A 23999-nucleotide genomic window follows, 5' to 3' on the forward strand; every position below is an offset into this window, starting at 1 on the left:
ACTAAGAACACAATTCATAAGGCATTCCTAGAAGAGATGAGCAGAAATAAAAATGTTCACCCGATAAATGATTCTTTAAAGAAGGAGCTATCTTAAAACGAAAAGCTCGTAAATGGACTTGCATCTGAAGTCTTATTCACCGCTACCTCAGAAAGAATGTTTAAGCTGCCCATTTGCTTTCATGGTCATAAAATGCTGGTTGCAAAAAAAATCGTGCATAACATCCTTAAAGTTTTCTAATACATCTCACAGGAAAATTATAAGTTAGCATAGAGCATATATAGCAATCATGTTTCCAGAAGAAAATAAGCGATTTTACTCTCTTAAATGTCCTATGTAAAGAAGAACTCACTGCCTTAACCTCCTAAGTATAGGGGCAAAGTCTGTATCAGCTGTTGGAGGAAACAATTACTGCTGATTCCTGAAACTTCCTTCCGTGTTAAGGGAGATCAGTAGTGTGAACCCCACGTTTAAAAACCAGGTGAGCTTTGTTAAAGAAAAAAATATCCAAAGACACTTGTTGAGGATGGTAAGGCAGACTTTATTACCAAGATCAGAATAGGGACCACTGCAAAGGGATTCTACAGGGGGTGGGTAGAAAGATCAGGCTCAACTCCAAAAGGGTAAGTGGGAATTTATAGCCAAGGGGATGGGAGGAGTGGACAGAAAATTACTAAGAGGAAACACCAGGACTATTGTGGCTAAACCAACCTAACAGATTCTTGCTGAAGACAGGCCAGGGAGACCAGACATCACTAAGGAATGGAGGCAGGAGGGTGGAGGATAAAGAACTTGATGAGACATTCAGAGTGGTGGTGGGGGAGGAGGTTCTTGCTGAAACTAGATTTTACAACAAAGTGCACTGATGGGCCTCAGAGAAGGTTCAAAAACCTGACTAATGTTTGGCTAAGCAAAGAATCTTTGTCAGTCTCCCCTCTTGTTCGAGGAAGAAGAGCCTTTCTTCTTTCCTCTGAATAACACAAGTCCATTTCCTCATTCAGTTGTCTTTTGTTCATTACAGAGCAGCTGAGTCATCTATTGGAACTTGCTAGTAGAGGCTATTTTTTGGGTGGTGCTAGCAGTCAGGCATTTAGTGAGGGGAGCTGCTATGAAAATAAAAGAAAAACAAAGATTAATGGTTAGAAACCCAGTTTCTGAGTCCAGTGGACAGCAACCGAGATTTTTCAGACTTGAGCTCGGAGCATCTTCAGGTGGTAGAGTGAGGATGGCATTGGCCATCACACAGATTTTCCTGGTTTGCACTTTGAATGTCTCAGGCGATAGTATCATGTATTTCAATGCATTTCCTCAGTGGTCCATACACCAGGAGGCATGGAGGTTGTCCAAATGTGATCTGTTGCAATAATTGTTTTTTGAACTTTCTATTAAGTCTTCCAGCTGCAGTGTGCAGAGCTTCAGGACAAGGGCAGTTTTAGCTCTTGATGATTCCAAGTCAGGAAGAATAAAAACTGGAAATGTTAATTTAGATAGCTGCAGCCAGATATTGGAAGAAACTAGAAGAATTCGGGATTTGGTAAAGCTCGCAAGATGTCCAAGAAGGAAGCAGCAGGGGTTCACTATAGTTTGCCAATGAAACAGAAAACATTCTCTCTACAGTCACTCCCATATCCGTGAAAGTCAAAGTAAGACTAATTTGTTTGCAAATAAATCTGGTCTCATTAAACTTGGCCTGGTTATTTACATGATTGAAGCAGAAATAGTAATTGACCACAGAGTCCCTTGTATGAGTTTGCTTTGCTGGTATATGTCCTAAGGAATCTCAAATTGGACTTTTAAAAGCCTCTCAAGACTAAGAAGCCAAGCCAAGAACTCACCACTAGATTTTGCCTGCAATATCTCTAGATTTGAGTGAATTCCTCTCTTCTCAAGGTCCTCAAAATACCTGAGGCTCCTGGGCCTGCCAGAAATGACTTTCCTTACCTCCTGTAAGGTAGGAAACCCTTTAAGCCAGGAACAGGCCTGTTTGTCCAAGGGGAGCTGTATAAACATTGCCTCCTTAAAGTCAACCTTGGTTCCTCAAAGCTATCTGAGTAAATACACAATATTCTCAAGTATGACATCCCAATCAAAGCCTTGATACTATAACCAAGGTTTCCAATTGTTTCTTATCACAAGGAGAACAAATTAGTGCAAACAACTATACTGCCATGAAAATAAGATGTGTTAACACATCATATAAGTCTAATTAGTTCAACTTGTCTCTTTTTATAAAGAGAGAGACAAATCCTTTGAGATTTTCCAAGGGTCACTTGGGAAATCTCAGAGTTAGTTTGAGGTCAAAAAGACTCCACTTACAATTTGATTTGGGAAAGCTGTCAAAAATACTAAAAGGTTTGAACACCTGACTAAATAGGATCACAGGTGTCACTGTGAAACAACACTTAGCTGTTCATTTAAGCAAAGTCACAATTAAAGGATTTAAAGGCAAATATGGAAATTTATGGTTATTTTAAAAAAAACAAAAAAAAAAACCTCTTAGCTCTCTTAATATTGAGATTTGGTTTTCCTAAATAATCAAAGATCTGATAAAAAACATGCCACATGGGGAGTTCCCATCGTAACACAGCAGAAACGAATCTGACTAGGAACCATGAGATTGCGGGTTTGATCCCTGGCCTGGCTCCATGGGTTAAGGATCTGCCGTTGCTGTGAACTGTGGTGTAGGTCGCAGACATGGCTTACAGCTCAGATCTGGCGCTGCTGTAGCTCTGATTAGACCCCTAGCCTCAGAAACTCCATACGCCGAGGGAGCGGCCCTAAGACAAAAGACAGAAAAAAAAAAATGACACATGGGAAATTACCTTGAAACACAAATACGGTCTTCCCAAGCTGTTTACTTAAAAGGAAAAAAAACAACCTTTTTTACAATTTCCTATTAAAAGCAAATCGATAATCTAAGAAAATATTTTAACAGAAAGAAAATCCAAATACTGGTTTTGTATCAGTATATTATTAACACTAAGGTAAATTTAAAAAACAAAAAAACCAAAAAACTTCACAAATAAATCCAACCAATGTTAGCCAGCTTAGGCCACACAGGGCACAATTTCTTTTCCAAGGTCCCTTTTCCATATATCTTTGAAAAAACATTTTTTTAAATCATTCAGTTTCTGTCCTACTTTTTTCTTCTTTTTCATTCTGGAACAAGTCGTTCTACTTTGGGACAAAATTATTCTCTTTTTCCCTTAGCAAAGCATATCTTTCATGCCCTTCCTTGTCAAGACTGTACCTTATTTTCCTTACATACAGTTTGTTTTCTTTAGCCTTATTATTCCTAGTAGTTTCATTTACATATGTTGATTAAGTTTTTAACCACTAGTAACCCAATTTTCAGTAAAAACTAGGAAGCAGGCAATAGCAAACTACTACATGTTATCATTATGTAGAAAATTCATGAATACATCATTTCATACTTTCTAGAAATGTGTCTTTTTTCACAATACAACTTCTCATGCTCATTAACAAAACCAAATATATTTAGCTTCTCTATACAGTATAAAAATAAGATGCCAAAAGTAAAAAAATTAAAATTATCTTTAGCAATTAATATTTCAATATTTTATTTTATTTGGAAATTATCTAGTCAATGATTATCCACCTTTAACTTAACTTAGTATGTAGCTTTAAGGTTTCTCAAGTTATGAAAAAATTTTTGAAACTATTTTTAAGGAGACATAAAACATAATTACTATTAAAAATTTATTTATAAAGACATTCAATTCACATCTAATTTACTTGTTCTGAACAATTATGCTTCAATTACTCATGAAAATTTCATGAGACATTAGTTAAACAAAGCTAGCCATCCATCATCTTAAGCTGTTTTATTTGCTGACAAGCAAGTATCCAAAAAAAAATCAAAAACACAAACAACCAAAAAATTATGTATGATTCTTCCCTCTTTTTTTTAAACTGGTTTGCTTGACATCAAGCAATTCCTTTTATTATATATTTTTTTCTGAGGGTGGACTTGTAATTTATAATCGTAAAGTCTGAGTAGTAAACATAGGTAGAAGAAATTGCATACCTGCATTACATACCTAATGTTGACGACTGTGAAGTCAGAGTTTATCAACAAACAATCATATGAAGAATTTTAAAACTAGCGAAAAGGATTTCTGCTGTGGTACAGCTGGTTACAGATCCAGTATTGTCTCTGCAGCAGCTCAGGTCACTGCTGAGGCCCAGGTTCGATCCCCAGCCCAATACAGTAAGAAAGATCCAGCGTTGCCTCGCTGTGGCTCAGATTCAATCCCTGGCTCAGGAACTTCCATATGCCATTGGTGCAGCCAAAAAATAATAATAATAATAATAAAGATATATAAAAAATAAAAACTAGCAAAAAGATTGAGATTATGTGAACTTAAAAAAAAACCAAAAAAGAACAAAAACAAACAAACAAAAAAAACCACTACAGGTTAGTTTCTATATTCCTGAGAGTTTTAGGAAGACAATTTATATTAGGTGCTCATTTATCTCTAAGCCAATTTGAAAAGAACTCTTTAAGGGATTTTTTTAAATTATGTGGCAAGACCATCCACAGGTAGGAAACTATCACACATTCCTAACATAGACATGCATAAACATACAGACACAAACAGGCACTTTTAGCTTTCATTCTAAAATTTTAGCCATGAGTCAGTAAAACAGTAATACAATCTCACTGGTTTATCTCCACTTTGTATTTTCATCTGAATTATCTCTGGCAAATAGAACAAGTTAAGGTTACCTGCCTACCAACATTTCTGGAGGAGACTTGAAGATTCTCTTTTGCCGTAATATGGAATCTTCTTTGGCTGTTATCTAGATTTTGGGGGAGTGACTGAGAAGACATCTCACTGCTCTCTGGATGCTTCCAAAGCCCACATGAGTGGACACATCATTCAGTTCTCTTTCCAAACAGCCTTTTTTTTCATCTTTTCAGACTCAAGTAGTTGCTTTCGGAGGTACCCGAGTTTCTGGAGAGCCCCCTGATAGAGGGCAAGGGGCCTACAGTGGAAGCGACTGTGGGGAGTTGAGGGGCTGAAGTGCGAAGGGAAAGTCTTAGGGGGACAGGGGTGGAGGTCTGAAGTGGCACTTCTCAAAAGGTCCAAGGCGACTGAAGCAAACACTGATGGTGGTTAAGAGGAGAAAGAGGAGCAGAGGTATGAGAGGGGTCAATCTGGGGAGATCTCAAGTTTCCCAAAGAGGCCAACAAAGCTCCAAATGATCCTCAGCAACATCACACCAACAAGTACGGAGGCAGACAGAGCTGGCTGCAAGTCAGCAGGATATAAGAAGTGGGGTTTCTGCTGATGAAGAAGCTCCAGTGGGAGAATAATAAAGAGAACAGAGGGACCTCACACAGAGCCAAGAAGGAGGGACTTCCAGCCAAGGGAGTCAGGGACTAATTTCCACTCAGGACAAGGAGCCAGGAAGACCTTCCAGCTCAGGAGGCACCTGTGGAAAAAGAAGCCTGGGACCCTAACCCAACCTCAAGAGAGTAAGCTTAAAACCTGATGCATCAAGTCTGTCCTCACCAGCTTCAACAGACAAATGGTTCAGGAGTCAGATTCACCAGTGGATCCCCGATCAATGAGTCAGGACTAAAGACAAAGGTTTCCAAGGCGTGTAGAGGGGGAGGTCCAGTGATGAATCTGTTCCCATCCAAGTCATGGCACCATGACCGTCAGATAAAAAAATACCTAATCACACCTGTTAAAGATGGTGAGGCCAACCTTATTCAGGACCAATGCAACAGGTATGGAGACTACCGCAGTGGGATTTTACAGTGGAGGAGACAGATCAGGCTCAAGTCCAAACACAGCATGGGCAGGTGGGAATCTGTAAGCAGGGTCGAGGTGAGTAGATGGAAAATTACTAAGAGGAAACATCAGGGGAGAAGGAAGTTCCAGCTAACTGGACCTAACGGATTCTTACTGTACACGAGAGGGTGACCAGACATCACCTGGGAGATGGTGGAGGATGAGGAATCTGATCAGATTGAGGGTGGGGGATTGTTGATGACCTCTTAGCAGGGTTCTTGCTCAAATGGATTTCCAAGGAAGTACACAGGTGGGCCTAGGAGAAGGTTCAGCAGCCTGGCCAAAGTTCAATCAAGCAAAGAATCTCTCTCATTTGCAGCAAAACTGGGAGCAGCAATATACTTATCTCTGGGGCTTATGGACAAGTCAGGGATGCAAGTGCTAGCTAGTGACTTAGGATCTGCCATTTAAAGCTCTAAACCCCAGAACCAGACTGTTTAGACCACTTAAGAGATGGAGAGACTGGAGTTCCCGTCGTGGCTCAGTGGTTAGGGAATCTGACCAGGAACCATGAAGTTGCGAGTTCAATCCCTGGCCTTGCTCAGTGGGTTAAGGATCCAGTGTTGCTGTGAGCTATGGTATATGTCAAAGACACAGCTCGGATCTGGCATTGCTATGGCTCTGACGTAGGCCGGCGGCTACAGCTCTGATTAAACCCCTAGCCTAGGCACCTCCATATGCCGCGGGTGCAGCCCTAAAAAGACAAAAAGTAAAAATAAAAAATAAGAAGAGATGGAGAGACTGATGGCTTGCATGCTGTTTGATAGGTGACACCGCCTGACTTTAGCCACATGACCACTTTAGTAGAAAAGACCCCTTCTGTAAGGGGTGCCTGTGCTCCCCGGAAAACATGATGTTTTGCTCACATCCCAGTAGCTGGTAACCTGAAGACAAAGCACATCTGTGCAAGTGAGAAAGGACCCCAGGCCGGAGTTGCAGGGCGGGGGGAGTTCCCGCCTGGAAATCCTCATATCCAGTACCTTTACCTTTATGAAAGTCTCCTTGTGTGAGCTTGGGAGTAGCCATGGAGTTTTGAGTCCTTTTAATTAATTATCCAACCCTGTTCAGTCCCAGCACTGTCTCTCCTCTCACTCTCTCTCTCTAACACACACACACACACAAATACACACGTGTGCATGCATGTGAACTCTTGCCAGCACAAGCACACACGTGTGTACATACACTCTCTGCTCCCTCTGGTGATGAATCTGAAAAGAATAAACTGGAGATGCTATTTGGGTTGGCTCTGCCCTGCCTCCTCCTTGGAAATCACTGCCTGTCTGCTGGGAACACAAGTTCCACCCTACTCCTCCAGAACCAGGCCTGCCACTATGTAGCGCTAAGGTACATGAGTGGCTGAATCTGCCTAATCCTGGGTTCGGGACTGGTAAGTCCACTGGGCTCTCATTCTTTGCAAATACTCCAACCCAGGCCTTTGACTTCCTATCTAACAACCTTTTATTTTTATTTTTTGGTTCTTGCTCTTGTTTGGTTTTGGCCAGCTCTCGGTATATGAAGTTCCCGAGCCAGGGAACAGATCCAAACTGCAGCTGCAACCTACACCGCAGCTGCAGCAATGTGGAATCCTTGACCCACTGTGCTGGGCACAGGATAAAACCTGCATCCCAGGGCTCCAAGATGCCACCAATCCTGCTGTACCATAGAAAAAACTCCATTATTTTATTTTTAAGTTTGTTCAGCACAGACAGAGAAAAGGTATGCTATCTTCTGCCCCACTGCCCCCAGTCCCTGTCAAATACCCCAATGTAAGCAATTACGTGCATCCCTCTGCAAGGAAGCTTCATAGCTTTTACCAGATTCTCAAGGGACTGCAACCCAAAAAATTTAGGAAAAAAATAAGGAAAAACTGTGTGACTCAAACATAGTCACTCCCTTGAATTTCACAATTTCCCCATTACTAGAGAGAATATCTGAGCCATTTTATTATAGGCCAGCTACCCTAACTTTCTTTCACTAGTGATCATTAGCATTGACGACTATTTTTCAAGGACCTGGCAACTCTTACAAATGCCAGGGAAAGCACCATTTGCCCACCAATTCAAGAAGAACTGGAACATAGACCAGGCACAGCACATACCTATGTATCACTAGACTTCAAGTCAAATGACTTGGATTTGTGCTCCTCTTACAAACTATGTGGCACTGAGTAAGTCAACTAACCTTCCTGAACCTTAGTATTCATATCCATACAGCAAGGACCACAAACACTGTTCCATAACCAAGTTGTTATGACAATGTGCTAAGTGAGATAAAGGTGATGAAAATATTTTATAAGCTGAAAACTATGCAAACATAAGGAACTATTATCTTACTGAAATAATATTGATTCACATTTCCTTTAGAAAGAGTAGGAGGAACTATTTAGAGCTACTAGATTTTTGTACATAATGACATCTTTACATTGGGATCAAGTAGGATCCTCAGGAGTTTTGAGGGAATTAAATAACTAATACAGTTAAAAGTACCTGGTACAGTACCTGGAACATAGAAAGCCTCTCTGAAAATATCTATCACTCTGCCTGAAATCCTGCCAGGGAAATCTCCTATCCTTTGGCTCAGCATCTTCTTCTAAGATTAAAAAAAAAAAAAAAAAATGTTCAAACTCGAGGATCCATAAAAATAATAAAAAAAAAATTTAATTTTTTTTTAAAAAAGTAAAAGTCATCTGGAAGGCTTATTAAAACACAGATTGTTATGACACCTCCAATTCTGCTTCATTCTAGGGGCGGACCTGAGAATTTGCATTTCTAACAAACTCCAAGGAGAACACCTTGAGCAGCACTTTATATCCCCATCATTCACACGTCAGCATAAAACAGGCTTGTAAGGTGGCTTTTTCTCTGGGATCTCTCTAAAGATCTTGGAGGTTTTGCTACAGAAGAAAAGGGAGAGGGTAATGGGTGATGGCTCAGAAGAGACAGAAGCATGGTATTCCCAAAAGGCAGCAACAGAGCACAGATTAACAAGGTGAGATCAGGTGAAGACATGCCAAAACAAAGAGACAAGATGGGGGTGGGGGGTAATGGTTAAATGAGGTCATACGGGAAGGGTGGGGACCTGAGCCAATAGGATTAGTGTCCTCGTAAGAAGAGACACCAGAGAGTTTGTGCCTCCACCTACCCGCTCCTTGCACACACAGGCTAAGGAGAGGTCATGTGAGCACGGGCCAGCAGGTGGCCGTCTGCAACCCAAGAGAAAAGCCCTCGCCAGACACCAACCCTGCTGGCACCTTGATCTTGGACTTCCAGTCTCCTGTATGAAAAGAAGGGTCTGTTGTTTAAGTCTGCAGTTCTTCACTAGGGCAGCTCAAGCAGAATGATAAAACTACTACAGACTTCTTTACCCCCTGCTCATTTGTTTCTTGGATAGATCACAATTAAAAAGTTTTCTTAAATACAACTTTCTCTTCTTTTAATTTAGATGTATCTTCCCTTGCTCTGATGTCATTAGAAATGCAAAACAGTATGGTTTTTTCCATACTTCTACTCTTACAACTCTGACTTTTTTATCAAATCTAAGCAATATCTAACTAGAAAAGAAACCAATATGCTATTGGAAAAACAAAAACAAAAACATTACTGAAAAGCCAAAGTAAATTAAATTTCTTACTTATTCCTTTCCAAGTGAATAATATGCTCTTTTCCTTCAGCTTGAATGACATAAGATACCTAAATGCACAAAGGAGAAAAGAACAATAAAACACTATCTTCTCAATTACTTTTCAACAACAGGTATTTACAGGACACTGGAAATTCCATCCTGACTTAAAATAATATGGTACTGACTGAAATTGTTTTATGAAAGAATCTTAAATATGCCTTTAAATAATAAAAAAAAAAAAAAGTGGGCTGACCATCCCTCCCTACCTTTAATTACCTATTGTGGAAAATAACCTGCATGTTCATCTAGACTCTTCTTAAGTTCATTTATAATTGAGCTTTCACTTAAGGCATATTATAGCATAAAGTAGTTCTTTCTTTTGTTTAAATGAAACGAACCTCTTAGTTTCAAGAGATCATCCCTCATTCTAGTTATCCAAAAGTCTGAAGAAATTAATACTTTTATGATTTTATATCTTTATTCAGTTCCACACATTTTATTGGATGCTAAAACACACTTTTTCCCCCTCACATGAACATATCTGAAATCGGGACATGTCGTACAGACGCAGAGCAGTCTTGCGGGCAGCGTTCCGCATCTTTCTTCACTGGCGGGACATTAAATAATAGCGTAGCTCTCGATGATGGCATCTCAGAGTCAAAGAACTGACAGAGTCAAAGGCACTTACACTTCTGCATCCTGGGCCCGTGGGATCCTCTTCTCTGCCTCTAACACTAAAACAGCTTCCCCAGCCAATCACCATTTCATTACCAGAAGCACATAATGTGATCTCTAGAACCAGGGGATTCAATTTTGCCTGAATTCATCTTTAAAAAAATGACGGTCATAGAGGGACTCGGCAATAATAATACTATCAGAAGCATCCTTTTATTCTCCCTACTGTTTCTGGACTCAGAGTGAACAATCTGCCAAGAAACAGCAGGGTCCCCCACCCCCACCCCTGTGGGCACTTTACCATCTAACTTCTAAGGCAGAGACCAGAGCCAGCACCTGGCATTCTACCCCCACATCCTGGGTGAGGCCCTCAGGACTCTGCTATCCACCTCCATCTGCACTGAGGCATCAAAAATACCAGGCTTAGGAGTTCCCCATGTGGTGCAATGGCATCAGCAGTGTCCTGGAAGCACTGGAATACAGGTTCAATACCCAGCCTGGAACAGTGGCTTAAGTTTCTGACATTGCCGTACCTGTGGCTTAGGTCACAACTGCAGCTTGGATCTGATCCCTGGCCTAGGAACTCCACATGCCACAGGGAGGCCAAAAAAAAAAGAAAGGTATTACATTTGAGAGTGCCCAGTGTAGCTCAGCATAACAAAACCAGCTAGTATCCATGAGGATGTAGGCTCAAGCCCTGGCCTTGCTCAGTGGGTCAAGGATCCCGAGCTGCTGTGGCTGTGGTGTAGGCCGGCAGCTGCAGCTATGATTCACCCCTAGCCTGGGAACCTCCATATGCTCTAAGTTCAGTACTAAAAAGCAAAAAAAAAAAAAAAAAAAAACATACACAAAAAAAAAAGCCCAGGCTCCTTCCATCACCACAGTTTCGGCATGGGCCTCTTTATCTTTTCTGCTCTTGGACAAACACAGGTTGTAAAAACGTCGTTGTCATCTCTTCTGAGAAGAATTCTGTGAGTCTGAGAATCGTTTTGTGATATGTTCTTCCTCAAGTAACTGCCTGGATTGCTCATTTCCTTCCTTCTGGTCTTTGCTGTACTCCAAGGTCACCTTCTTAGCGAGGTCTTCCCTGGCTCTTAATAAAAAGCCCAAATCCTCCAATCCTTCACCCCAGCCCCAATTCCAATACTCTCCACCCCCTACCCCTGCTTTAATTTTCCACATAGCACTTATTACCATCTTATGTAATCTTTAATTTTTTTAATTTTTTTTTTTTTTGGCTGGGCCCGTGGAGTGCATAAGTTCCCAGGCCAGGGATCAAACCTGGGCCACAGCAGCAACCTGAGTCACAGCAGTGACAACACCAGATCCTTAACCTGTTGAGCCACCAGGGAACTCTTTAATCTTTATATCACCCTATATTACTTATTTGTCTCCTCTCCCCTGCCATGAGGAAGGAAGCTCCTCAGGAGCACGGATTTCATCTGTTTTGCTGGCTGCCATTTCACCAGAGCTCAAACAGTGCTTCCACCTCTTCCCCAAATATTCACCCTGGAGCATGCACAACATCTGTCACAATCCCAAGCACTTGAGTGTGCAGTGCTGATAAAGATCATCAGAAACAGAATAAACTGGAAAACATGGCCCCTGTGCTACAAAGTGAAGAAACCCGGGAAAAATAGCAAAGAAAACGCCAATTAATTCTCTTCTAAAGGCAAAATGAAAATTAAAGAGTGGAATACTCTGTTCAAAAAAAAAAAAAATTGTTCCACTGGAAGGAGATCTCAGAGTCATCTGTTACTTACTTACAGAGAAGAAGACAAGTGATCTACCTGATTTGCTTAGTACCCAGAGGGAGGGCTAAAACTAAAGGCCCCTGAAGCCAACTCCAGTGTTCTCTTCTTCATGAAGCTTCATCCCTAAACAATGTGCAAGCTGCCTTATAGTTAGAAATAGCTCAGCAATTCAGAGATAATAAACTAAATTCCATCCTTTATGACCTGTTACTGTTAAATTACAATAAAGCTGGAATTCCCATTCTGGCTCAGCGGAAACAAATCTGATTGGTATCCATGAGGACGCAGATTCGATCCCTGGCATCGCTCAGTGGGTTCAGGATCCAGCATTGCCATGAGCTGTGGTTTAGGCTGCAGATGTAGCTCTGATCTGGCATTGCTGTGGCTATGGTGTAGGACAGCAGCTGCAGCTCGGATTCAGCCCCTAGCCTGGGAACCTCCATATGCTGTAGGCGCAGCCCTAAACACACACACACACACACACACACACACACACACACACACACACACAACCCAGCATACAATAAAGCTAAATTATATTTCTATAAAGTTGGAGAGTTTGCAAAATCAGTTGCAACCCAACTATATTCTTTCTGAATATTACAGTAAAAAAAAAAATTAGTATAAAAATAATTTTTGTGTACTGGTTATCCTGTCAGCCTAGTCTGTTTCTTTTGATATGGAGATAAAACTCACCTTTGAGCAAACAATCCCAAATATGATAAATATACATATAACACACTACTGTTCCCCAGTGTTGATGAAGATATTAGCATGAAGTACTCTACCTATCACACACTGAGAGCAAGGTTAATTCTTGTTCTTATAACTAGACCAGTGCAACCATCACCAGTGAGTTAGGGGTCAGGAATCCATGTAATCAGAATCCTACCCCAGTCACAGAATTTTACTCAGCTGACTATTTCATTCTGCTTATGTTTCAAATTGATTATTTTGTCTTATAAAAAAAAGAAAAGCCACTAAGGATCAATGTCATTTTCACTAGAATAATGTCCAATGGACACCAGTGCCAAAATCACTGGCCCACATTATACACTAAACCAATCACTGCTGAACATAACACTCTTATCTTAAAAAGTGAAATTGAAATACATACATATTTCTCAAGAGATAACTTACCTGCTCTGAAGAGGGCCTAGGGGCTTCTCTTCGTTCTCTAGTTAATCTCCAAGGAGTTATAATTTCATAAGAAGAGAGATGGGAGGTCTGTTGAAAGCCTACAGAAAAGGGAATAACTTATTACATATCAACTGAACCTGAAAAACTACATTGTCCCAAAAGACAATGGAAATCAAAAGCTGAATGTTCAAGTCATAGAAAAATCATCTGAGATTCCTATACTAAAATATACAGTTATGGGAGTTCCTGCTGTGGCGCAGTGGGTTAAAAATCCAACTGCAGTGGCTTGGGTTGCTGCAGAGGCATGGGCTCCATCCCCAGCCTGGTGCAGTGGCTTAAAGATCTGGTGCTGCAGCTGTGGCTCAGATTCAATCCCTGGCCTGGGACCTTCCATATACCACAGTGCAGCCATAAAAAATAATAATAATAGTAATAAAATAATAAAATACATATAGTTTTATATAAAGTTTTACAGGAAAATAACAATAAACTAGATAAGTATGAGGGGGAAGAAATGCATTTTCTTAAAAAAAGACGTCAGCCTTTATCCAAACAGTACATACACAGCAATCATTTTCAGACAATGTTTAGCTATAAACCCTACCCTGCTCTCTTAAAAGAAATCTGTTTTTTTTTTTTTTTTTTTTTTGGTCACGCTCACATAATGTGGAAGTTCCCAGACCACAGCAGTGACAATGCCAGATCCTTAACCTACCGCACCACAAGGGAACTCCAAGAAATCTTAAGGTATAAACACAAGGGGGAAAAAAAAAACTGTTTTGGTGTAAAAATGCAGAGAAGGTATCTAGAGTCTCATACTGCTCCCTCCTCTTTCACTTTCCACCCTCCCCCACATGAATAACATCCTGAGATGGTACTGGGATACTGAGGAAACAGTTAAGGACAAAAAAGGAAAGCTACTTTTAATGCCTGATAGATTATCTCACTAAATAATACTTAACAAGGCAGCAATTATCTAGAATGAAATTACTGCCGTTAATCTGTCCTAAAAACAAAAACTTCTATAGATAAAACTTATTACCAGTGAAGAACTCAGAACCATCATGCAAGTCTTCCTCCCAATTCCAGTCCTGCAAAGCTCACCATGGGAGGGTCACATCTAAGTGGAGCCTAAGTTCTAAAGTCATCACTTGACGGGAGGAGGGATAAGCTAAGAGTTTAGGATTCACAGATACACACCATTATACATAAAATAGATTAGCAACAAGAATTTACTATATAGCACAGAGAACTATAGTCAGTATCCTTGTTATAACCTATAATGGAAAAAAATCTAAAAAAAAATATAAAACTGAATCACTTTGCCATACACTTGAAACTAACACAATATTATAAATCAACTATACTTCAATTAAAAAAAAAGTAAGCTCCATCCACCTAAAAAAAAATAAAATGTAGGAGTTCCCTGGTGGCTCAGCAGGTTAAGGATCTGGCATTGTCACTGTATCAGCTAGGGTCACTGCTGTGGCACCTCAGGTTTGATTCCTGCCCAAGAACTTCCATGTGCCACAGCACAGCCAAAAAGGAAAAAAAAAATTGTGAAAATGAAAAGAAGTGAATAAATAAAAAACAATGAGCAGAAAGCCATGGTGGTTCACTGTCACTGAAGTAGTCAAGTAGGATTTATGTATAAATACAAATTTTGTTATTTTTGGTAGTTTTAAAGGCATTAAATAATCATATGTGATTTTTAAAATAAGATAATGAGAAAATAAAGTCACCACTTGAGCAAAATTTGGGTACAATCAAAATGGCCCATGCAAATCCCTTAAGAAGTCACATGCTGGAGTCTCTCAATGTGTCCAACACAATCTCTTCTTCCAGCATCACTGCCAATGGCACGTCAGTTTATTCAGTGACCATGACGAAGCAGATGGTCACCAGCTAAGGACCATGAATGAAAAATCTATATCTCTATGTATTTCCACATACCAAAACCACATTCAGTATAAGGAGCCTTGAGAATGGCTTACACATATAGAAACCTTGGGAGAACAGACTCACAGCTTCCATACAGCGGGTATCAATTTAGGAAATAAGTTCATCAAGTGTAATTTCTTGAGCAAATAAATGCCAAGAAAAGGAGGAAGAGGGGACCATTACAAATGAAAAGAACCAAATAACCAAACGCAGTATCTGTTTGGATTCTAATTCAAATAAATCAGAAATAAAAAAACAAATCCTTAGATAATCAGGGAAATTTTAACAGAGTGTAGATATGTGGTGATCTTGAGGAGTTAATGATAATTTTTTAAGTGTAATAAACATATTGTGGGAGTTCCCGTTGTGGCGCAGTGGTTAATGAATCCGACAAGGAACTATGAGGTTGCGGGTTCGATCCCTGGCCTTGCTCAGTGAACTAAGGATCCGGCGTTGCTATTAGCTCTGATGTAGGTTGCAGACGCGGCATGGATCTCGAGTTGCTGTGGCTCTGGCACAGGCTGGTGGCTACAGATCCAATTCGACACCTAGCCTGGGAACCTCCATGTGCTGCGGGAGCGGCCCTAGAAAAGGCAAAAAGACAAAAATAATAATAATAATAATAAGTGTAATAAACATATTGTGGGTAACATTTTCTTTAAAAGTCTATAATACAGAGATTCATTCTGAATACTCAAGGACGAAATGATATGACATCTAGAAATTGCATCAAAATAACCCATTGAGCACTGTAGAGAAAGTGATACACATGAGATTATATTAAAACTGGGCAATGGGTACAGAGGAATTCATCACTCTTCCTTCTACTGGTTTGTGTGTATGTTTAAAATTGTGGATAATAAAATAATTATTTTTTAAGTAGTTACCTAGAGGGAGTGGGATGAAGGGAGAGACTTTTCACTTTATAAACTCTGTATTACGTATAGTGTCTATGAAACATTATTATTACAACATGAATCACACGGATGAGACTATAAGATGTGTTATAACAAATATGTAAGTATCATAAGTAAATGTACCAAATGTGGGACCTTAAAGCCCCTTCAAAGAGATAGAACTCAAAGTCTTTGGCCAAGAATGACCAGGAGTTCCCGTCGTGGCGCAGTGGTTAACGAATCCGACTAGGAACCATGAGGTTGAGGGTTCGGTCCCTGCCCTTGCTCAGTGGGTTAACGATCCAGCGTTGCCGTGAGCTGCGGTGTAGGTAGCAGACGACGCGGCTCGGATCCCACGTTGCTGTGGCTCTGGTGTAGGTCGGTGGCTGCAGCTCCGATTTGACCCCTAGCCTGGGAAACTCCATATGCCGCGGGAGCGGCCCAAGAAATAGCAAAAAGACAAAGAAAAAAAAAAAGAATGACCAGATCCGCATCATGGCCCCACCTGTCTTACTGTAATGCCCCCTCCCAACTTTGAGCAACCTGGCCTACTCCTTCCTGCCCCCTGCTAGGAAAGGTATGTGGCCCACTCCTCACCCTACCCCTATAGGGGCCTTATACACACTCAACCAACCAACAACTGTATTGTTAAGACCCAACCATTCGGCAGGTCAGCAGGTGTATCATAAGACTCCTCCTCTCCCTGGCTTATAAAAACAGACATGAGCACTCACTCTTGGCAGCTCTCCCTGATCATCAGGAAGTCATCCTGCTATACTAGCAGAGTCTCTCATCTCAATAAATTTATCTTACTTTTCACCCCCTCTGAGTCTGGAAATTCTTTTTCTAACCCCACATGTGCAGACCACAGTGACAACAAAAATATCAGTTACAATGATGGAATAGAACCAGAGGACAATGAGATAAGAACTTGTACTTTATTTCCTGCACTCATGTATGTCTGTATTGTTTGAATTTGTTGTTACAATATGGAGTTCTTTTTTTTTTTTTTTTTTTTTTGGCCATATCTGGAAGTTCCTGGGCCAGGGATCCAACCCAAGCCACTGCAGTGACAATGCCAGATTCTTTACCTGCTGAGCCACAGGAGAACATCAGTGAGTATGTATTTTGAAACCACTATATTACTGTGTAAAAGAGGAAAAGAAGAATGTTTCTTTGATAAAAAGCACAACTATTTAAAGTACTATCTATTGGAGTTCCCGTTGGGGCTCAGTAAAAGCAAATCTGACTAGTACCCATGAGGATGAGGGTTCAATCCCTGGCCTCACTCAGTGGGTCAGGGATCCAGTGTTGCTGTGAGCTGTGGTGTAGGCCAGCAGCTGTAGCTCCGATTCGACCCCTAGACTGGCAACTTCCATATGTTGCCTGTGTGGCCCTAAAAAACAGATGCAGGCTTCAAATCACTAAGTAGAAATATCCTCAACCCTAAATTAATTGAGGTACAGGACTATTTCACCACCCAGAATAAACTTTTCAATGTCTTTCAGTTTTCTCAAATTCCCAAAGACACAAATATTTCTCTCTAAATCATGGTAATTTGTTCAACTATTAGGACAGTCATTCTAGAAATAATAGCAGAAAGAGGTGGCAGAAACAAAGAATTTCAGTGGGTAAGAGATAAGAAGCACTGTGTGGCAAAAAGTATATCATCCTGTGCCTTTACATGCGACTTCCTGTGACTCCATAATTACGTCAAAATAAAAGCTTTAAGTAAATCATTACAAGCAGGGATAAAAATGCTAATAGGCTCTGGCAACTGTTACACTAGAAGCTAAACAATATGTAGCTAAATTGAAATCTTTTCATCACAATTTGATAGCAAACATCACAGAGGAAAAGAAACGCCTGGAGCTCCCTTGTGGCTCATCTGGTTAAGAATGTGGTATTGTCACTGCTGTGGCTTGGGTTCAATCCCTGACCTGGCCTGGGAACTTCCAATGTCATGGGTGTGGCCAAAAAGAAAAGAAGAGGAAAAAGAGGGTTGAAACATGAAAATTAAAGTGTCTTAAAAGGAAGTAAAAGGGTTAGGTAGTTGCACTTCTTTCTTCCCCTAACTCCTTAGATATTTTTATGTAATAGGTTTTGGAGGAAGTCCTAAGTGCATGTATTGTAATAGTATGTGTAAAACCATAAAGTCCCCCAAAAAATGAGTTCCCTTACTGAGTTTATGATTAATCTCTCTATCCAAAATTTTATTCCCTTTCTTTTCCCCACTGACTTCAATCCTGTGCTAACTGAACACTAACCAACCAGATAACACTGTTATGGTCGATAACATCTTTGATATACTAAAACTGCTGTTGTAGATCCTATCATTAATGTACAAAGTCAAGTTATTTCTCCAGGGCAAGATGAGCTCACAGGTCCCCCAGCCATGGACCACCTGGCAGAGAATCGTAAACCAAGAGACATTGTGACTTCCAAATACACAACTAAGAAATGTCACAAAATGATGCTAAATCCCAGCATCTCTGTTCTTCCCCTTTAAAAGGAAACAAACAAACAAACCCTAACTCAAAGAACAAACTGGAGTGGAAGGGAGTCTTTTCTCCTACTCTCTTGCTTGGCGCCTGCAGTTAAACCCTGACTTTGCTTCAAACACCCGCTGTCAGAGTTGGCTTTCTGCACTGCTGGCAGAGGAGTCCTTCCAGGGTTACAACTGCAGCAGACGGAAATAAGTCAAAAGAATTCTACCTAATTGCAAAACAAACAAATGTGAACCTTCCGCCAAGGGCTTTTCTCCTTTCCTTCCTGCCTATTATGTAAACAAAGAGCCACCCTTAAGGACTTTCACTACAGAAAAAAAACCTGGGTTCCAGGTACAGGATAAATAAGATAATTTTGTCATCTGAATCTCTTGAAGAGAAATTGTAATTAGATCTGTAAATCACTGTTGTGTTGAGGCATATTCTTCCATTCCATTCCCAAGGTCAACCCCAAATAAGCATATATATATTACCTTCAAACATAACTATAATTTTCACTGCTATATCCTACATTCTTAGATTTTTTTCTGTTATAATTTTTTTTTTACATTTACCCATATTTATGTTTAAAAAGAAACAGGGATTTTGCTACTGTTTGTAAGCTGGCCTGTGGGAAAAACTGTCACAATTTATAAGATGTAATGCCCTAGAGAATTTACATTCCTCTACCAAGGAATTTAAGTTTCTTGAAATAAAGGACAGTATCTTATTCTGTTTCCTACACTAGTACAGAAGACATTCAATAAATGCCTATTGAGTAAACAGCCTGGTCTGATTGTTACAGCTATACATATGTAGATTTCATTAACTGCAATTATTACAACCTGAAAGAAGCTTTATTTTTTTATGATTAGCATCTTTCATATAAATCTTCCCAAAAAATCCACATGGCCCACACATTTGTCATGTTACTGGCAATGCCACATCTCACTGTATGGTTATGCCATAGACTGCTCATCCTTCCCTCTTAAGCAGCTGGGATTCGAGCTTCTATTCATAGTAAGATTCCAATGTGCCAATGAATGTGGATCAGGCTCTCCAGGGCTCTACTTGCATGAGAGTTCTAACCATAAAAAAATCTCATTAAAAGGAAAATGTGTCAAAGAGAAAGAAGTGTTTCCCATGTATGGGGATGGGCTTTGTCCTGAAGTACAACAGATAGTTGGTGGTGGTACCGTTTTTACTTATCACAAGCTAAAATCCTCTAATTCTTATGGTAAAATGAATATAAATGCAAAAACAACAGCATATTTAAAAATTGATAACATTAAATGGAATTCTCAGGTTTCCTAACTCAGAATGAAAGAATTTTTATGGACACACCCATGGCATATGGAGGTACCCAGGCTAGGGGTCAGATTGGAGCTGTAGCTGCTGGCCTATACCACAGCCACAGCAATGTGGGATCCGAGCCGCATCTGCGAACTATACCACAGCTCACAGCAACGCCAGATCCTTAACCCACTAAGCAAGGCCAAGGATCGAACCTGCATCCTCATGGATGCTAGTCAGATTCGTTAACCACTGAGCCACGATAGGAACTCCTCTTTTTTTTTTTTAATCAGCTGCACTGGAAGCATGTGGAAGTTCTCTGGACAGGGATCAAATCCGTGAGCCAAAGCTTCGACCTATACCACAGCTGCAGCAACTCTGGATCCTCAACTCACTAGGCCACAGCAGGAACTCCCCCTAACTCATTCTTAAAAGTTGTGATTCAAGCAGTGCCCCACGCATGATCACTTGGGGAAAATAATTTGACTGAAATAACAAAACGAAAAATAAACTACAATAACATCTTTTTATTTTTCTGGCTGCACTCACAGCGTGTGGAAGTTCCTGGGCCAGGGATCAAAGCCCTGCCACAGCAGTGGCCTGAGCCACAGCAGTGACAATGCTAGATCCTTAACCTGCTGCACCACAAGAGAATTCTTACAATAATATCTTAATACATGAACAAGATTATAAATTCAAAGTGCAAGTCAACTCTAATTGGGTCCATGTTGGCCCCATGCAAAGGTAGGGTAGTTACTCAGACACCAAGAAGACCAGATTTATTTATGAGGCAGTTTGGGAGTGCTGACACAAAGGATGGCATAAGTCCAGGACTCTGTTATATACTAGACATGAAGGAAAAAAAAGCAATGGAGTTCCCTTTGTGGCTCAGTGGTTAATGAATCTGACTAGGATCCACAAGCTTGTGGGTTGGATGCCTGACTTTGCTCAGTTGGATATGGCATTGCCCTGAGCTGTGGTGTAGGTCACAGGATGTGACTTGGATCCGGCGTTGCTGTGACTGTGGCATAGGCTGGCAGCTGTGGCCCTGATTGGACCCCTAGCCTGGGAACTTCCATATGCCGCCAGTGCGGCCCTAAAAAGCGGAAAAAAAAAAAAAAGAAAGAAAAAAAAGAAATATCATGACGCTTTCTAAGTCATATATTTGAGCCTGTGACTATTCCAAGAAAAAGCTTCCACTGCCAGTTACTTAGAGCTTGCATCTTTGGGGGAGGGGAGAATTTTATCATAAATAAGCCGGATTTTAAATTAAAAAGAAATATATATATACTTATAATCAACTTAAAATTTACAGTACCTTTTGAAAACTGTCTTGGAACTTAGCAACTTGTGTTTTGCACATATTTTAATTATAAATGTTTTGACTTTTTTACATAAAAATGGGAAACCAAATTATCTCTAAATTTAAAAGACTACATTCTCCTATTCAGCACAAACAGAAACATACCAAAGTCAAATAATTCACAGGCACCTAAGAAACAAAATTAGTATGGACTTAAGTTCTTACCATGTAGTTCATTTTACAGTGATTCATCATCACTAAGCTTTAAAACTCATTTCCTCTAGAATTCTACTCTTAAAAAAAAAAAAAATTCTAGGTCTGCACATCATAATTACTACCGTAAAAGAGAAAACCGGATGAGGTTTCACATCTGCCTGATTTCTTTTGTGATTGCTCACAACAATACAAAGTTAATACTGTTAGTCCCAGTTGAAAAAAAAAAAAGTTTACTATAAACTTGGAATTTATACTGCATTTCCTCATTGACACAATGCCAGAAATGGTCATAAAAATAATACCAAAACCTAAACTCCTAGCCATGTGTGGGTGGTACTTACTGAGTACTCAGATTCCTCTTTCATTAGCGAAAAAGGTTTCAGTGCTTGTTTCAAACATCCTGTGTTGCAAAAATTCAGTCAGCTGATTTCAGAAGAACATTCCCGTAGGGAAACATGCAGTTGACTCACAGCACACAAAAGCCTCTTAACTGGTCTCTCCCAGCCTGCAGTCTTTCCCTCCTCTATTCTGTCCTCCACCGTCTAGCCATCTAGTTATGTCACACCCTCCTTAAAAACCTTCCTCCCCAAAGAACTTCCTACAAGGTCAAGTCCAAACCCCACAGCACATCACAGAAGACTCTTCCCCACCGGCATCCAACTCCCTTAGTTTTTTCCATGCCTCCCTGTCTTCATGGAGACTGCCTGGTACCATTCTCATTATTCCACAAGCCATGTTCTTTCACCTCCCCACACTCTTGCAAAACCCTCTCCTGCTTAGAACGCATTCCTATTCCTTTCCTTGAACATTCACCTACACAGACCAGTTCAAATAACATTCTCAAGAAAAACCTTCCTCTAGATCCCTCAGATGGACTCAGCACATTTGGTCACCCTCTGCCCCTCCACAAGCTTGGTGCTTCTAGAGGTTGGATGAACGCTGACTAAAATCTGAAAGCACACACATGCTTCAATGAAAGGCTGGCCATAAACTCTTAAAGCCACAGTTTAAAAACATAAGGATATTCCATCCATCTAAAGGCAGGTATATAATAATCAATATATAAGCATTAAAAATTAGTCTTATTTATAGTATTTGCAAATAGCATCATGGATTACTAAAATTCTGGATGTACAACCTACTTCCCCTTAAATACGGGTACATGCTAACCATGAATAATACCACAGAAAAAACAGTCTAAACCAGAAAAGTTTTCATAGCTTTCCATTCAATAATGTCTTAGTTTTAAGAGCTTCGAAATTCCCACAATGGGGCAAATTTACTTAATTGAAAGAGAATAAACCAAAGATAAGAAATGTAATTCGTTTCCTTAAGGTCAGCAGTGCACTGAAATCTTCCATCATCACCTCTGAACAACTCTCAAGATAATGATTTAATAGATACCCTCGTTATCCATCCTACTCTATGGCTGATAAAACAACAAAACCCCACACACAACCACGTAAACAATAATTTAATACGAGCCAAAATAAAGAAAGCAGGTGTTTCCAGAAAAAAGCAAGAGCGTCGGCAATTTTTTTTTCACTATGGGTATCTCCAATACAAATACCTTATATATTCAAGGGAAGTTTCACAAATCAAAAGCGATTTCACATAAATGATTTAAATCGTACTGTAATCCTGTGAGTTAAGGAGAGCAGGGATTATCTATCCGGATTTGAGACTTTACCAACCCAGTAAAAACGAAGATAAAAGACTGGCTGCAGAAATGTAGCGCTTTGTTTCCAAAAAAGAAGTATTCTTACTACAATAACAAACTGGTCAAAGAAAAAATAAGCAACCCCCCCCCTTAATTAATGCTGAATTTAGCTTCGTACCTATTGGTCCGCTAATAAAATGAATATCAACATTTCAAATCATGACCTGGAGCAAAAAGTTCCATCTCCCGGTCTCTCCCAGCGACATTTACTCCACAAGCAAGATCAAGCTCCATTTCTCAAATCCTCCGCGCGCACTCAGCCTCCAAGGCTCCCATCCGAGTCTCCGAGGTCAGGTCCGGATCCAGAAGGGTGTGGGGGGCCCAGTTATGCCCGAGATGGGGGTAGGGGTCACTGCAAAAGGCTCTGCCCAGGAGATGAGGAACGGACCGAGAACAGTGCCATGAAGGGGTCTGGGGCGCCAGACCACGAGCCTCGGGTCCGAGCTCTGTACACACAGCTGAGCGGCTCCGCCTCCCGACTCGGGGTCCAGTCCCCAGGACAGGCCCCTCCAGTCCCAGGCACCACGGGGTAACTCCGAGCATCCCAGCCCTAGGAAACCAAAATCCAAAAGGTCCCTGGGGGCGGACACCCACCTGACCGAGCCGCACCGAGGGCTGGGCTCACCAAGCCCAAGAACAGCAGCCACTGGAAGCCGAGGGACCCAGAAAGCGAACCCGCGCCCAATCCCATCTTGGCCAAGTCCGCAGCGTCCCCTCAACACTCGGTCGCGCCAGCCTCCGCCCGCTTCACCATTTCCCAGCCCTGCGGGGGCCCCAGAGGTGGCAGCGCCGCGCGCGCTCGGCACTGACGCAACTCGGCTCCGGTCCGAGCTCGCGCCCGTCGCGGCGCAAGCTCCACTGACGTAGGAAGCGATCGGTTCCCTGCGGGAGAATGGGGTTTCTATCTGGCCCCTAAGACCCGCACTAGTCTGCCCCGCCCACCACTTTCCGCCCACCTCCCGCTGGCCCGCCTACTCCGGGCGTCGAAGAAACCCATTGGAGGAAGCAAAAGAAGGTGGCCGGTGAAACCCAGAACCGGAATTGGGAGGCCGAGAAGCGGCTCAGCCCCGCCCCCTGCGCAGCCTTCTATGATTGGTTGGCGGGGTTGGGCGGAGCGTCAAGATACGTT

At 41.1% G+C, this 23999-nt stretch overlaps 1 protein-coding gene across 2 annotated transcripts in view; it reads right to left on the bottom strand.

Moving 5' to 3' along the window:
* ADAM9 (ADAM metallopeptidase domain 9) overlaps nucleotides 1-23817 on the bottom strand; it is a 77955-nt gene extending 54138 nt beyond the window's left edge. Inside the window, exons 1-3 of one of the 2 annotated variants that reach the window (XM_001925664.5) lie at nucleotides 23465-23817; nucleotides 13016-13113; nucleotides 9456-9514 (exon numbers count right to left, since the gene is read on the bottom strand). In XM_001925664.5, coding sequence (XP_001925699.2) covers nucleotides 9456-9514; nucleotides 13016-13113; nucleotides 23465-23561 — 254 coding nt within the window. In that variant the 5' untranslated portion in view covers nucleotides 23562-23817. Of the gene's footprint in view, nucleotides 1-9455; nucleotides 9515-13015; nucleotides 13114-23034; nucleotides 23394-23464 lie in introns of those variants that run through there. The other variant, XM_021075120.1, reaches the window with a different exon arrangement.

Source organism: Sus scrofa, chromosome 15, assembly GCF_000003025.6.
Source record: "Sus scrofa isolate TJ Tabasco breed Duroc chromosome 15, Sscrofa11.1, whole genome shotgun sequence".
NCBI classification, from domain to species: Eukaryota; Metazoa; Chordata; class Mammalia; order Artiodactyla; family Suidae; genus Sus; species Sus scrofa.